Here is a 15,326-nt window from a genome sequence, read left to right on the forward strand (position 1 = left end):
TTTCTCTGTCCTTGACTCTCTGGGTTACTAATTTTTTCACCTTTATAAACCCTGGCCCTTCACAGGTTAGTCTTCCTACCCATCCCAAAGAATGATAAAAAAAACTCCACTTACTCTGTGGTCAGAAAGACCAGAATTGACTTCAATTTTCTTTTATTCAAAAACTACTTTGAGAGAAAAATAAAAAGAACAGATAAAGAAGTATAAAAGTAAATCTAAAATAAGCTAGATTTCTAATATTAATAAAAATCCAGCCAGATTAGCAGACTAGACTGCTAGAGCCCAAGAGGAATTTTTCTATTTATCCATATCTAAGGAAATAAACCCAACACATCCTTTTCTGGGACCTGGTCAGTTCCCCCATGCCAGTGGGAGCCGATGGCTATAACCTGTTCTTTCTCCCTAGTCTCTAAAAGTATAGCTCCTCCACTATCTATTCATAACATCACTTAACTGTATCTCCTCTTTGTCTCCACTTCATCTGAATTTTGGGTGTGTAACTATTTCTCAACCTTGGCTCTAGTTTTTTTTCACCCCCATCCCACCACACCTTGCATGTTTCTTCTATTCTCCTCCCTTTGACACACATTCACATTTAGCCATATCTTGTGCCATTTAATATTACTGTCCCAAAATGATGACCACCACTCACCTATAATTTCACCTAACTAACCAAATATTGCATATGATCTCTCTACGGCTATTCCCAACTTATACCTTGCTATGCATATAGAATTTCTGTAGTTGAACAACAGGGGAAAGCAGTAAGACATGGCTGGTTGGGACCTTTATATTTCTGGATTCAACTTCCAGTCCCAATAAGAACAAATCACCTAACACTGTTGAGCCACAACTTTTTTATTTTTATTTTTTTTATCTAAATGATAAAGAAAAACCCTTCTTCACAGGGTGGGAAAGAGTAAATATTATGTATGGACTGTTTAGTTAAAAAAAATCTTTGTAGTCTTAACAATTTTCCCTTTTGGATTTCTTCCTCAGTTTATATTCGCAAGAATTAAATTACTAAATCAACACATGTTTATTGTAAAGGTTCATAAATATTGTCAGGATGGTCTCTCAAAAACATAAACCCATTTATTCAACCTCCAGCAGTGTTTAAGAGAGTGTCCATTCTCCACCGTCCAGGCTAACATTTTTAAAATTTTATTTATGCTAATTTGATAGGAATCATTAATGGTAATTCATAATTTTTATTATTTCCTTAATTGCAAAGGAGATAAAGCTTATTTATTTCCCCTTCCTCCAAATATCAGTTTTATAATTTGTTTTATCTTTAATGAAGACATTCATTACCCTTTAACCACTTGGGGTCACTATTTCTTTATATTCAAAGGTCTGCAGCCAACCTGGCAATCTGTTTGTTGGGTGTGTTACTTTTTGTACTTTTCTACAGGTTTGAAAATTTCATAATTTGAAAGTCAAACTGAAAGCCTGCTAATTTTCAGAATTCAGTAATGGTCTAAAAAGGAACGTCAGCATATTCCTCCCGCTCTCCCTCCCTGCTCCATCGGCCTTCCCTCTGTAGGCACTCTTGTCTGTGTGTTGTCACACAGGGGAAAGAACAGGGACTTAAGAATCATGAGGCCTGCATTTGATTCTCTGAGTACACTTCTTTGAGCTTCAATTTTTCCAACTGAATCCTAGAGTTAGACAGCCAGTAAGGATTATTCAGTATCTGAGACTCTGCTTCTGGCAACCTGGGGCTCTGAACTCACTTTAATGCTCTCTCAAAGCACCTACAACATCCTACATGGCAGAGTAAATTTAAACTAAGTTTACCAGCACATTGCCAGTTTTTAGCAGCTAATTACCATACACATCTCTGTCTTGACTACAAAACAAGTGCTCAATAAAGATTTGTTAAAATAAGGCTTAATCTAACACAAAAAGTTTCAGGCCCAACAACAGAATGCATGGATGAATCTAAAGATTAAGAGAATAGCTTAAATTTTTACCCTTTCAGAGTCTTCCGAAACTAAACTGTTGCTTAGTGAGCAGGTTAAAGCAAATTATACATACCAAGTAGAATGATTCGCATTAATTTATTAAGGGATGACCTAGATATAATGCATATAAAATGCCAACACGGTGCCTGCAGATAGTTAAGTGCTGTTAGTTCATCCTTCCCACCTTTACAAAGAGACTAAACAGCTATACACACATTACTACTCCAGAATCTTCCATCCAAAAATAACTTCCTTGTACTTTTCCTGTGCCAACAATTTTACCGAAGATTTATTCATTTGGATCATAGAAAACACCTAGTCTTAGAAGGTTCCCTATGAAAATGTACAAAGCACCGGCAAGGTTAACACCTTTTAAGTCATTGCCAGCTAATTCATTATAAGAATTAGTGCCAACTCCTTTCTAATTAAGGAAGGTTAATGAATAGCTTAAGAAGCATTAAGGGAAAAATGAAGAGATAAAAAGAAGGAAATAAAAAAAAGAGTATAAGCTTTATAAATGAAACCAAAGAAAACTACTTCACCTTAAAAGAAATCATTTGTAAAAAACTTAAATCTTACTTTAATACACACACATGGAAAAACTAATAAGGAAAACCAATTATTTCAGTACAACCAAAATGGGTAAGACAATACAGTTATGATACAGTACTAAGTTACACAGAAAAAGAATGAAACCAGAAAACCCAGAAAAGAATAATACTTCTCAAAAAGTAGAGTCAGACAAGATAAAAAGTTCAGAGTGGGTACAGAATTTGGCCTTCACTGACAGCAAGATGACTGGCTTTATTTGCCTCTTGGTGGGACACAATAAATACAAAGTGAGTAGCACCATCTATGAGAATTTCTTGCCAAAAATGTTTAAGCTGACTGTAATCAAGCTGTTAGATCTAACTTCCAGTTAACAGGAAACACAGAAGATAAAGAAACAAATTAAACAACATTGTGATAAAACAATCAAACAAATCCGGCACGTGTGACATTCTACAACATAAAAATCAACTAGTCTTTTATGAAGATGAATACAAGAGAGTCCATGTACTCAAAAAAGGTGCAATATATAATAACTACAATAAAAAATGGGATTAAATATAGCTTTAGGTTATAAAGGACTTTAAAAGCAAAATAATGGATTAACTTTTAATATCTACAGTTTCTACATATAAAGAAGGAAACCCAAAATCATTTTCTTAATAATATATAATTTATACATTCTTAAATTTAAATTATTTTTTCTTAATGTTTATTTTTAAGAAAGAGAAAGACAGAGCAAAAGTAGGGAAGGAGCAGAGAGAGAGGGAGACACAGAACCTGAAGCAGGCTCCAGGCTCTGAGCTATCAGCACAGAGCCTGATGTGGGGCTCAAACCCACAAATCATGAGATCATGACCTGAGCCAAAGTTAAAACCCTTAACCTACTGAGCCACCCAGGCACCCAAAAGAAAGAACAAAGTTTAACAGACTTATGGCATCATATAATGTTATCATTATTTATAATCTCAAAGGACTTCATAAAATGATAAAATACTGTTTTAAAAATATATTACCTTTGTCCTTGACTGAACTTGCTCTTTACAGATGAGGCATTTCTTGACTCGTGGAGAACATAAAGAACAGGTAGCAATATGTCCACATGGGCCAAAAAGAGTATCTCTCTTCATATCTGAGCACACCATGCACTCTTCTAAGGTTTCAGAATCATTACTAATCATGGAAGGACTTCGAGAACCCACTTGGCCACTAATAAAAGAAAATATTTCTAATCAATATTATCAGAATATTTATATTACAACTTCATTAAAATATTTTTAAAACATCTAGAGCATCATTTGCATACATAAAAACAGCATTAGCTATGTTAAAAAAATTAAGCTTTAACATCTGTATATGAAACACTGTATATCAAATTTTCCCATTTATATATACATCTCTGCATCTTTACATACTTCTATTTAAATTTCAAATTGAACAATTAGCTCACCCAATGGAAAAGGGTGAATCTTCTTCTAACAAAGAAATACAAAACACTACTTAGAAAAAATTTAACATAAACAGTTTCACTCAGAATCTGTTATCTATAGAGAACGGCATAGGAATAAAACAAAAATTCTAGCTAGAGCCCAAGTTAGTTATCCTAACTACAGACAGAATGAAGCATCATCAGAGTCCACAACTGACAGGGCACTGTGGAAAATACGTCACTGCAGCTGCTGTTTTGACATTTCTTTAAATGTATCCTTAAGAGGCTTAAAATTCTATTATGGAAAAACAGAACACATCTATAAATATATAGATACAAGACACAGAAATACATATATATGACCGAACTATAGCTATACAAATGGGATACTCTGTTTCTACCACAACCTTCAGAAACTCATAGACAGACAGACAGACAGACAGACAGACACACACACACACACACACACAATGGTTTCATCTTAGACCCCAGCATTAAAGTTATTACTGCAGGAATTATCATGCTTTATATCTATATTTTTAAGCATACTCTGTCATGCTGTAATAGAATTTTATGTTCCTTAAGGATACACTTAAAGAAATGTATATACCTCATATGAATTTCCCCATAACACAGGTCTACGTATAGATTCCAAAGAGATGTCATTTCATCTCCACACCCAAATTACAAGACAACACAAAGATCAAGAGAAAACTACCAAAATGTTCAATGACCAGAACTAGGTATAAAGGGCAGTAATAGTTGTACAGCATTGTTGAGATTCAAAAAGGAACAAAATATACATACCTCTTTATATGTCTATAATATTTCACAAGAAATGCAACTGTGTTATAAATAATTAAAATTACTGACATATTTTACTTTTAGAAAAAAGAAAGGCACATGTGAAATCATTTTTAGAGAAAACTCCATCAGGAATTAGTTCCTTCATGTGTTCATTCTTTCAGTCCTTCAATGATACTTAGTGAGTGAATGCCTGTCAGGCACTGAACAGGGTGCTAGAATTATTACAGACTTTGTATGAGATATACTTACTGGTGAGCATGTACACCGCCTCTCTTTAAAAAGGTCTACTGAGTGCCTGCATGGCTCAGCTAATTACGTGTCTGACTCTTGATTTCGGCTCGGTCATGATCTCATGATTTGTGGGTTCGAGCCCCACACTGGGCTCTGCACTGACAGCACAGAGCCTGCTTGGGATTCTGTCTCCCTCTTTCTCTTCCCCTCCCCCTTGCTTGCTCTCTCTCTCTCAAAATAAATAAACATTTTTTTTAAACGTCTATTATAATTTTAGATACATCTAACATTAATGACAGCAATTTCACTAGTACGACTTCTTATAAATGAATTCCTCTAATGTGTAGGAGTACTGGAAGATCAGACTGGTTTAGAAAAGTTTCTTAGCATTTATTATGCATAAAGCATTCATATTTAGTAATGTAGAATATAAAACACTAAATAAGAGACATAGTGTCTGCAGGAAAATTTTTAAGGAAGAAAGTGTCAATACAAAGAAGATGAGCAAAGACAGTTTCAAGTAATCAAGTCCTCCATTATGAAACCACATGGCATTTTATATATAAAACACTAAGTTTATGATACAAACCTGACTTTTTCCTTATGACACTTTGCCAGTGCTTTGCAGAGACTTGGATCAGGACAGAGATCAAGTGGTGATTGACCTTTCTTATTTCGAATGCTAAGGTCAGCGCCATTGGCAGCCAAAAAACAGGCAATAGATGCTGCACTCTTCTTCTCTGCCCCCTGGGTACCAAGTCCCATTATTAACTGAAATCAAATGAAAAGAGTCATTATTTTCCCTTTAAGAATCTGTTATCAGTTCTCACCCCAAATGTGTGTGTGCAGGTCTGCGTGTAATTATATAAAAATGTCTGGAAAGAACTCACAGCCTACATAGATACGGTGGGCATTTCTGAGCTGCAGTCCTAACACCTATTCCCCCATCACTCCAGTTTTCTCAGGAATATAGTTTGAGGAATGATCCACTCTCTAGTTTTACAGGTGGACCAAAGAAGGCCGAGACCAGACCCCTTCATCTAGGTGATTAGTTCAGGGATGACAGATCAATTAAGGTCAATAAAACTCAAGACGAGGACTTTTGATTTAAGATACTGAGGAAACAGTACTCTCTTTTCTACTCAGTTTAGCTCTGGAGCTGTTAGCAACTGACATGAAACAGTAAGAGGAGAGACAACAGAGAAAAGAACCAACACCAAGGAACTAAGCCAAGAAATGGAGAAGGCGATCAGTCTGGCTCTGATTTCATCTGAGTTACTGATTCAAACATGTTATCAAACATCTGTAGAGCATCTATAACAGACCAAGTACTATTTTTAGCACTTCCCATGAATTAACTCATTTAATCTTTGTAACAACCTTATTATGGAGGTAATTATTCCACTCCCTCCTTTTTAAAATGAGAAAAAGGAGGTACAGAGAGATTAGAGAATTTAGCTATGGTCATAGAGAAAGGTGGCATTTCTAAAAAACTTTGGTCTCAGACCTCCTTTGCAGTCTTAAAAATGATTCTAAAACTCATAGGGAATGGTAAAAGACTTAGAGAATAATCAAACAACCTTGAAAAAGAAGAAAAAAGTTGGAGGACTTCTACCACCTGAGCTGAATGTTTACTATAAAGCTACAGTAACTGAGACAATAGGGTTGGCATCACATAGCTAAAGACACAGATCAACAGAACAGAATGCAGGATCTAGAAAGACTTCACATATATGGTTAATTAATTTGGGACAAATGCATAACAGGCAATTCAGTAGAAAAAGACAGTCTTTTCAACAAATGGTGGTGGAATAACTGGACCATCTACAAGGAAAAAAATGAACTTTGATCCCTATCTAATATTATATATAAAAATTAACTCAAAATGAATGGTAGTGCTAAATGTATCAGCTGAAATGTTACAAACTTCTAGTCCAAAAGTGGAGAAAACCTTGCTGTCCTTGGGTTTGGCAAAGATTTTTCAGACAAGACACAACACAAAAAGCACAAACAATGACAGAAAAATTTATAAATTAGACCTCATCAAAACTGAGAACTTCTGCTCTTCCAAAAACACTATTAAAAGAATGAAAAGACAAGCCACACACTGGGAGGTAATATGTGCAAATCCCATAACTGATATAGAACTTGAATTCAGACTCTCAAAACGCAATAGTAACAAAACGGCTCAACAAAACAAGGCACAAAAAAATGGGAAAAAACACTTCATCAAATATATGTGAGTAACAAGCAAATGAAAAGATGTTCAATATCAGGCAGTAGTCATTAGGGAAATGCAAATCAAAATCCCAACATACCACTACACATTCACATGAATGGCTAAAGTTAAAAAAGAAGAGCCAAACAACTTTCAGTAAGAACTTGAAGCAATGTAGTTAGAATTAACTATTGTTGAGTTCATATACTATATTTCTACATATGCAGTTCTGATAAAATAATTTATCAGACACATATTAAATTAGCCATAAATTTAAGATCTTGCATTAAAAGATACTTCCAAAAAAACAAAGACTCTTCCAGTAGTACGGAATTAAGATTAATATACTCACTGTGTTTTTGGAGGGCTCCCATGCAGCATCAACCTTCCCCACATCTTGCATATCTTGGAGTTGACGTAGCTGAGACAAGGTATGATGCCTCAGAGCTTCGTGCAAAGGAGTATCCCCATCTTTATCCTGAATATCTAATTTGGCACCAGCACGGACCAAAAGCTAAAAGAGAAAGACATCTCATTTGCTAAGGTCTCTCTGGTCCACAAGAAATTACAACATATGTAAAGTAACAGTGACAGAGACCTGGACCTACCTGAAGGGGTTTGCCACTAAAGCCAATTATTTTTATATATTCACTTGCTACTCTCAAAACTCCTATGGCTCCTTTACAAATAGTGATGAGCTCTGGTTACTCAAATATATTGCATCAGAGAAAACAAAGAAATGAGAACCAATTCACAGACTCCAAGATCAAGATTAACTAGGAGAAATTTAGGACATTTTTTCTCCTTTCCTTCCTTCCTGCCTACTCCTTCCTTCTTCCTTTCAGATTTTATTTTTTAAAGTACTCTTTACACCCAATGTGGGGCTCAAACTTACAACCCCACGATCAACAGTCATATGCTTCTACCAACTGAGCCAACCAGGCATCCCTTTTTTCTCCTTTTAATTTCAGATATGTGAGTTGGGATATTTTAAGTATTTCTAATAGGACCATTCAAAATTCTATTGCTTAAAGAAAGAGCAAGCTATTTATTCCCTTCTCGTTGGTCAATTTTCTCCAAATGTATAGTCATAAGGAAAGTCCAAAAATATCACACATAAATGAAGAATGTTTAGTAAGAGGATTTTTAAATAACAATAAATGTGAAGTGATGCTAAACTATAACCTCTGATATAAACTGATATACTTCAATAGATGTTTTAAGTAGTAAATATAACTTTGTATTTAAGTCTTTGCTTATGGTTCTTTAAAAGTTTTCCTAATTCTTTCTACAAATGCTGTCAGAGTTTTAGAAAAACACCATAAGCCAATCTCAAGCATGGTCTTACCTAAGTCTTAGCAAATTGCTGTTTTTTGGGGTGTGTGTGTGTGTGTGTGTGTGTGTGTGTGTGTGTTTTAATTTGTCCCCAGAAATTTACATAAGATGTCACTCTAGGACAGTGTTTCTCAAATCTGAACATGCATGAGAATTACCTCGAGGACTTGTTAAAGCACAGAATGCTAGTTCCCACCCCTGGAGGTTCTGATTTGCTTGGTCTGAGTTGGGCCCAAGAATTTTCTACCAAGGTCCCAGGTGATGCTGATGCTGCTGGCTCAGCTTCTAAACTTTAAGAATCACTGCTCTACAAAAAAATTTTAAACTGATAATCTTTCAAATATTTTGCCTGTGATATCAGATTAGTCATAGTAAAATATATATTTCAGCTTTTGTCTGGCTGATATTTCAGTTTTTTGGAATCTGTGCGGCAAACATCCAGCCTGAGATTTTAATTATAGTTCACTCTCAATTATACAAATTAAGAGGGAATGCACTTTAATTAATATTTTATTTTATTTTATTTTATTTTATTTTATTTTATTTTAGAGAGAGAGAGTGAGCAGGGGAGAGGGGCAGGAGGAAGGAGGGAGAGAGAGAGGGAGAGAGAGAGAACCTCAAGTAGGCTCCACACTGGGTGTGGACATGGGATCCCACACCCTGGGATCATGACCTTAGCCAAAATCAAGAGTCTGACACTCAACCAACTGAGCCATCCAGGAGCCCCAGAATGTACTTTTTAAAAAGTAATTTGTATGTTACTTTGAAATTTTCTGATTTAATATTTTGGGAAATCACAAGTCTGGCAACAAAATTATGTAACAGACTTTGAATATCACAGTTTTAAGATTTTCCCCATTATAAATTAAAACTCTTTGCCCAATATTAGCCTAAAATCATGATTTGTACATCTAGCTATGTATAATTTTCAAGACCTTCAAGAAATCGGTCTGGTTAAAACACACCTGTAAGGTAAGATTCTTGTTAGTAAATACTTTACCCTCACAATCTGGGTGTGCTGTCGTTCAACAGCAAGGTGGAGGGCAGTCTGTTGGTTCACATTCTGGATATCGAGGTTCGCATTACCCTGAACAAGAAGAACAAAGCTTACACACTCAACATTTGCAATCATGAACAACACTAAAACTACAACTCCTCGTAAGGAATAAGTAACACAAAACGCTGCTAACCACTTTCCTCTCATCTAGCCACTGCAAACATTGTTCTCATAACAGTTGCTGGTAATACAGGAAGACTGGATGGGGCAGCATCTTTCTGAGACAGAACAGCAGGCTTACAATAATTATTTTTATTATGGTGACTCCATCCAGAAACAGTAAAATAACACAGTTCAGTACAATGCTCAAACACAGCTCCTTCTCAATCTCCATTATACACCAGTAGAGATAATTAGCTCCTTTTAACTGTAAATAATATTTCCTAAAAAGTTCTATTAATGACACTTCATATTGGATTTAGATTTACTTTAATGACCTAATAAGGTCATGTATCATTGCTGCATAACTGAGCTCTTATTCAGTGAAAAGGAACTCCGCTTGAGGATGAGAAGACAATGTTTAATTAGTATATAAAAATACTTATTAAAGGGAAAGCAGAAAGTCCTACCAGGGTCCTGGGATAGCCAAAGCAGTATATGAGAACAGCTGATGCCAAGGCCAGAGGAAAGGAGCAAAAATCCTGAACTTACTAGCACTAGGGGACCTAGAGCTTCGTGAACTTAAGCAAGCATTCTGACATTTCACGCTCATTTCCTTAGCTGTAACATGGTGATTGTACAACCTATTACACAGGGTCAATGGGACGATGGGGTTCAGGGTGAGCTGCACCTAAATAATCCCACTTTGGCATACTGATTATTCTGAATTAAAGTTACTTAAATGGCTCGCACAAGGACACTCAGACCTTCCTTTGTCTCCCTGAAAGCAAGAAATAAATTTCCCATGTGAAGGCTATGGTCCTTGGCCCTGGAAGGTAGAAGGCATCCTTATAGTCAGAGATCGGGAATTAAGGGCCAAGAATTGACGATATAAATAAACTTTGTTACTTCATTTATTTACTTGCTTCCACAAACCCCTTTGTGAATTCTCCACAAGTAATTGTTTAAAAGGTATAAAAGCTGATGGCTTTGGTCACTTAGGAGAGTCTCATATTTATCTGAGCTCCCATGTATACAAAATTAAACATGTTTTTTTCCTGTTGTTATGTCTCATGTCAGTTTAATTATTAGACTGGCCAAAGAAACTAGAAGAAAGGAAAATTTTTCTTTCCCTCCAGTAAGGATTATGAAAAATAACATGTAAAACTGCCTAACACAATGTCTTATATAATAATAATTTTAAAAATGAAACTAAGAAAATGGCTACAGATGCAAAAGATAAACTTTATCATTCTGTTTATATCTTAGAACCATTCAAGCCCTCTGATTACAACTCTGAAATCCACCTGTGCCCTTGTTTGGGGTATCAGGTAGAGCTCAAACTCTAGTAATGCTATGACATTCTAGAAGACGAGACTTTCTGATTTGTTTTTATTAGTTATGTTTCTCTGAGTGTAATCATGAGGAACTTGATCTCAGCTTTTCTTATCTTGCCTTGTTCTCATATAAATGTAGAAAGTGAGGGATTTTCTTTTTTTCAAGTTTACTAAATTTTTCCATCATTAGATTTTCCTAGTATTCATCCATATTTGTTGTATAAATGTACCATAAATCATTTATCTAGACACTAGTTGATGAACACTTGGCTTGCTTCCAGTTAGAGGTTATTACAAATAAAGCTGCTAAAAATGTTTAGTACAAGTATTTGCATGGAAATGTGTCCTGAGTTCTCTTGGGTACATACCTACAAGAGGGATTGCTGGGTTGTATAGTGAATATATGTTTAGCCATATTAAAAACTGCCAAATTGTTTTCAAAGTGGCTGCTTTGGAAAACACCAGCAATGTATGTGAATTCTAACTGCTCCACATCCTAAACAACATTTGGTTTTATTGGCATTTTTAAATTTTAGTCATTTTCATTGGTGATCAGTATTTCATTGTGGTCGCAATTTCTAATCCCCTAATAATCTATGGTAATTGAAGCAAAATCACAGAATATATGGTCCATGTACAAAAAATACTTGTATTTCTGTATATTTGCAATATACAATTAGAAACTGAAATTTTAAACAATATAATTTATAATAGCATGAAAAAAACTACTTAAAATCTAAAACAAAAAGCTAAATCTAAAATGCGCAGAGCAAACAAAATGCCACGACTTTTTAATAGAAACTAACAATCCAATTCTAAAATTTATATGGAAATTCAAAAGTAACTCTAAGAAAGAACAAAGTTAGATGGTTAACTTTAACTAATTTTAATACTTACTAAAAAACAACAATTACCAAGACAGTGTGATATGGTCAGTTATCTGTATTTTGGATTGAAAAGGAAATTATCACAATTAACAATAATTTTATGAGCAGTAACTTTAATATTTAATAATAAAGGCTTACTAGTCAATGGTATTGTAATAGCACCATACAGTGACAGATGGGAGCTACACTTGTGGTGAACATAGCACAAAAACAGCATTCAAATTGTCAAACTATTATGTTGTGTACCTAAAACTAAGGCAACACTGAGTTTCCACTATACTTCAAAAAATAATAATAAAGGCTTAAGATGGCAACTATTTCTTTATCACAACATCTATAGTTCATGTAGTGTCTTCTATCTTATGATCTAGTACTTAATTACATACAATGAACTATTTACTAAATTTTTCTGCTATTTCATCTTCTTAACTAGACTGTAAGCTCCTTGAAGTCAGAGATCATAAATAATTCTTTGGTAACTTCAGTGCTTCTACATGGCATATGCTTGACTGAGATATTTAAAAATTTTGCTGGAAAAGCTAAAATATCATAAAACTACACTAACTAAATTTCCCCAAAAATCCAATAACAAAAGAATATAGCATTATCTTATTTCAGAGATGAATGGAATGACTGAAGTTAACCTGTACTGCTATCCAGTCAAATTCCAGGAATCCCACAGGAGTCATGAACCAAATCCCCAGATCCTGGCTAAAGTCTTGCTACTGGATGTCAACTGTCCACACCAGCTTAAATATCAACATGATGGTTCTTGGTCCTATGGCCTGGTCCTTATACAACTATTTATACAGTGGTAGTGATCCTGGGAAATCTCTGTTCATTAATACCTATTTCCTTGGACTGATCCAGAACACTGTGGGACAGAATACAAGGGGCTAAAGGATTCCCTCCCAGCCCCTTACACACTTACACACCACTTCCCGCCATTTAAGAACCAGTGTTAGAAGAATGAAAATGCACCATATCTGAATTTGCATCATCATGGGGTTTTATTATAACATACCAAGAGGTAGCTGATGAAGTAATAAGTACATGAAAGGCAATGGTCCAAAGTTTTCAAAAATTATTGCACAGCTTCTCCTACCTGATGTACCAACAGTTCAGCCACTTCTACATGATTGTTAAGGGCAGCCAGATGCAAAGCAGTATAACCATCATCTTTCTTCTCATCCACAATCCATGGTCTTGGTAATTTAGATAGTAAAACACGCATTGCACTGAAAGTCAAATTTACATGATGTGATATACAATTTGATATTTAAATTATTTTCTTTAAAAAATTATTCAAAAGAAACTTGAAACCAAATAAAAGCATTCTTCCTTGATGAAAACTATGCCCTCAGAGACAAATGAAATATATTTTTTTCTAAATCTCAAATATGCAGCTTTTTCATTCTTTAAGAGGTAAAGAAACTATAACTATTTGGGGAACAGAATCAAAATAGAATGGGAGTGTTACGAGGGGAAAATATTATAAGAGGGGAAAAAAAAAACCCAAAGGGAAAAGAAATATATCCAGATAAGGACATATTTATGGTTTTATGCAAACTCGTAGGTTCAATTTGAATAGTATCTATTAACGAAATAGTTAAAGAACAGCCAGATAACAACAACAAAGTAGGAATAACTGTACTAAAAAGACAAACTTCATGTAACTGGCAGATTATTGTGAACTGCAGCTAAAAATCTGGTATATGGCATTTAACAGTGCTAAATCTAGTTATATCAAAAATCAGAAAATAGATATTATAACTTAATAATTAAAATTTAAGTATCAATAACAAAATATTTCTAGAGCAAAAAAGACAGTTATCCTAAAGACCATCAAAGGGTAAAATATTAAAGAGCGGAAGTAATTATTGAGAAGTGATGCTTCTTCATAAACTATTGAGAGAAGCACCTGGGTGGCTTAGTCAGTTAAGTATCTGACTCCTGATTTTGGCTCAGGTCATGATCTTGCGGTTCCTGAGTTCGAGCCGACATCAGGCTCCACACTGACAGCATGGAGCCTGCTTGGGATTCTCTTTGCCCCTCCCCCACTCCCCCACTCAAATGCACACTTACACATGCACTCTCTCTCTCAAAAATAAACTTCAAAAAAAAAGTATAAAATATTAAACTATTTGGATCACATTAAAATAAAAAGGTTTTGCACAGCAAAGGGAACCATCAACAGAACAAAAGGGCAACTGACTCAATGGGAGAAGATACTTGCAAATGATAGTATTGGATGAGGGGCTAATATCCAAAATATGCAAAGAATTTACACAACTAAACACCAAAAAACCCACAACAATTCAATTAAAAAATGGGCAGAGGAACTGAGTAGATATTTTTCCAAAGAAGACATAGAGGTGGCCAACAGACACATGAAAAGATACTCAATATCACTAATCATCAGGGATATGTAAATCAAAACCACAATGAGAAATCACTTTATACCTGTCAGAATGGCTAAAATCAGAGATAAGAAATAGTGTGTTAGCAAGGAGGTAGAGGAAGAGGAACCCTACTGTATTGCTAGTGGAAATATAAATTGGTACAACCACTGTAGAAAACAGTTTGGAGGTTCCTCAAAAAACTAAAACTAAAAATATCGTATGATCCAATAACTCTACTACCATGTATTTACCCAAACAAAAGATATATGCCCTCCTGTTTACTGCATCATTATTGACAATAGCCAAGATATGGAAGCAATGCAGGTTTCCACTGATAAACAGATAAAGAAAATGTGGTACATATATACAATGGAAGATTACACAGCCATAAAAAGGATGAGTTCTTGTCATTTGTGCTATCAGTGATAGACCTAGAGGATGCCACACTAAGTGAAATATGTTAGAGAATATGATTTAACTACATGTGGAATATAAAAAACAAATGAATAAACAAACAAACAGCAGAATCAGACCTATGAATACAGAGAACAAACTGATGGTTGCCAGAAAAGAAGGGGACATGGATTTGGGAAATGGGAGATACGGGCTTCCAGTTACAGGATGAATGAGTCACAGGATGAAAGGTACAGCATAGAGATTATAGCCAATGATATTTAACAGCACTGTATGGGGACAGATGGTAGCTACACTTGTGGTGAGCATAATGTACAGAGAGGCTAAATCACTATGTTGTACACCTGACAGTAATGTAACATTTTGTTTCATCTATACTCACATAAAAAAAAAATTTTTAAAGAAATGGATGTGTCTAGACCAAGGGAACAGAATTGAGAACTCAGAAGTGGACCCAAAAGTATACAGCCAACTGATCTTTGACAAAGCAGGAAAGAATATCCAATGGAAAAAAGACAGCCTTTTTAACAGATGGTGTTGGGAGAACTGGACAGCAACATGCAGAAGAATGAAACTAGATCATTTTCTCACACC

At 35.0% G+C, this 15,326-nt stretch overlaps 1 protein-coding gene across 1 annotated transcript in view; it reads right to left on the bottom strand.

Moving 5' to 3' along the window:
- Positions 1-15,326, bottom strand: part of MIB1 (MIB E3 ubiquitin protein ligase 1) — a 121,889-nt gene that overhangs the window by 15,777 nt on the left and 90,786 nt on the right. The window contains exons 13-17 of the mRNA XM_039217706.1: positions 13,022-13,154; positions 9,537-9,623; positions 7,554-7,715; positions 5,573-5,754; positions 3,533-3,725 (exon numbers count right to left, since the gene is read on the bottom strand). Coding sequence (XP_039073637.1) covers positions 3,533-3,725; positions 5,573-5,754; positions 7,554-7,715; positions 9,537-9,623; positions 13,022-13,154 — 757 coding nt within the window. The remainder of the gene's footprint in view (positions 1-3,532; positions 3,726-5,572; positions 5,755-7,553; positions 7,716-9,536; positions 9,624-13,021; positions 13,155-15,326) is intronic.

The sequence above is a fragment of the Hyaena hyaena genome, unplaced genomic scaffold (genome assembly GCF_003009895.1).
Source record: "Hyaena hyaena isolate Hyena2069 unplaced genomic scaffold, ASM300989v1 scaffold_14, whole genome shotgun sequence".
NCBI lineage: Eukaryota > Metazoa > Chordata > Mammalia > Carnivora > Hyaenidae > Hyaena > Hyaena hyaena.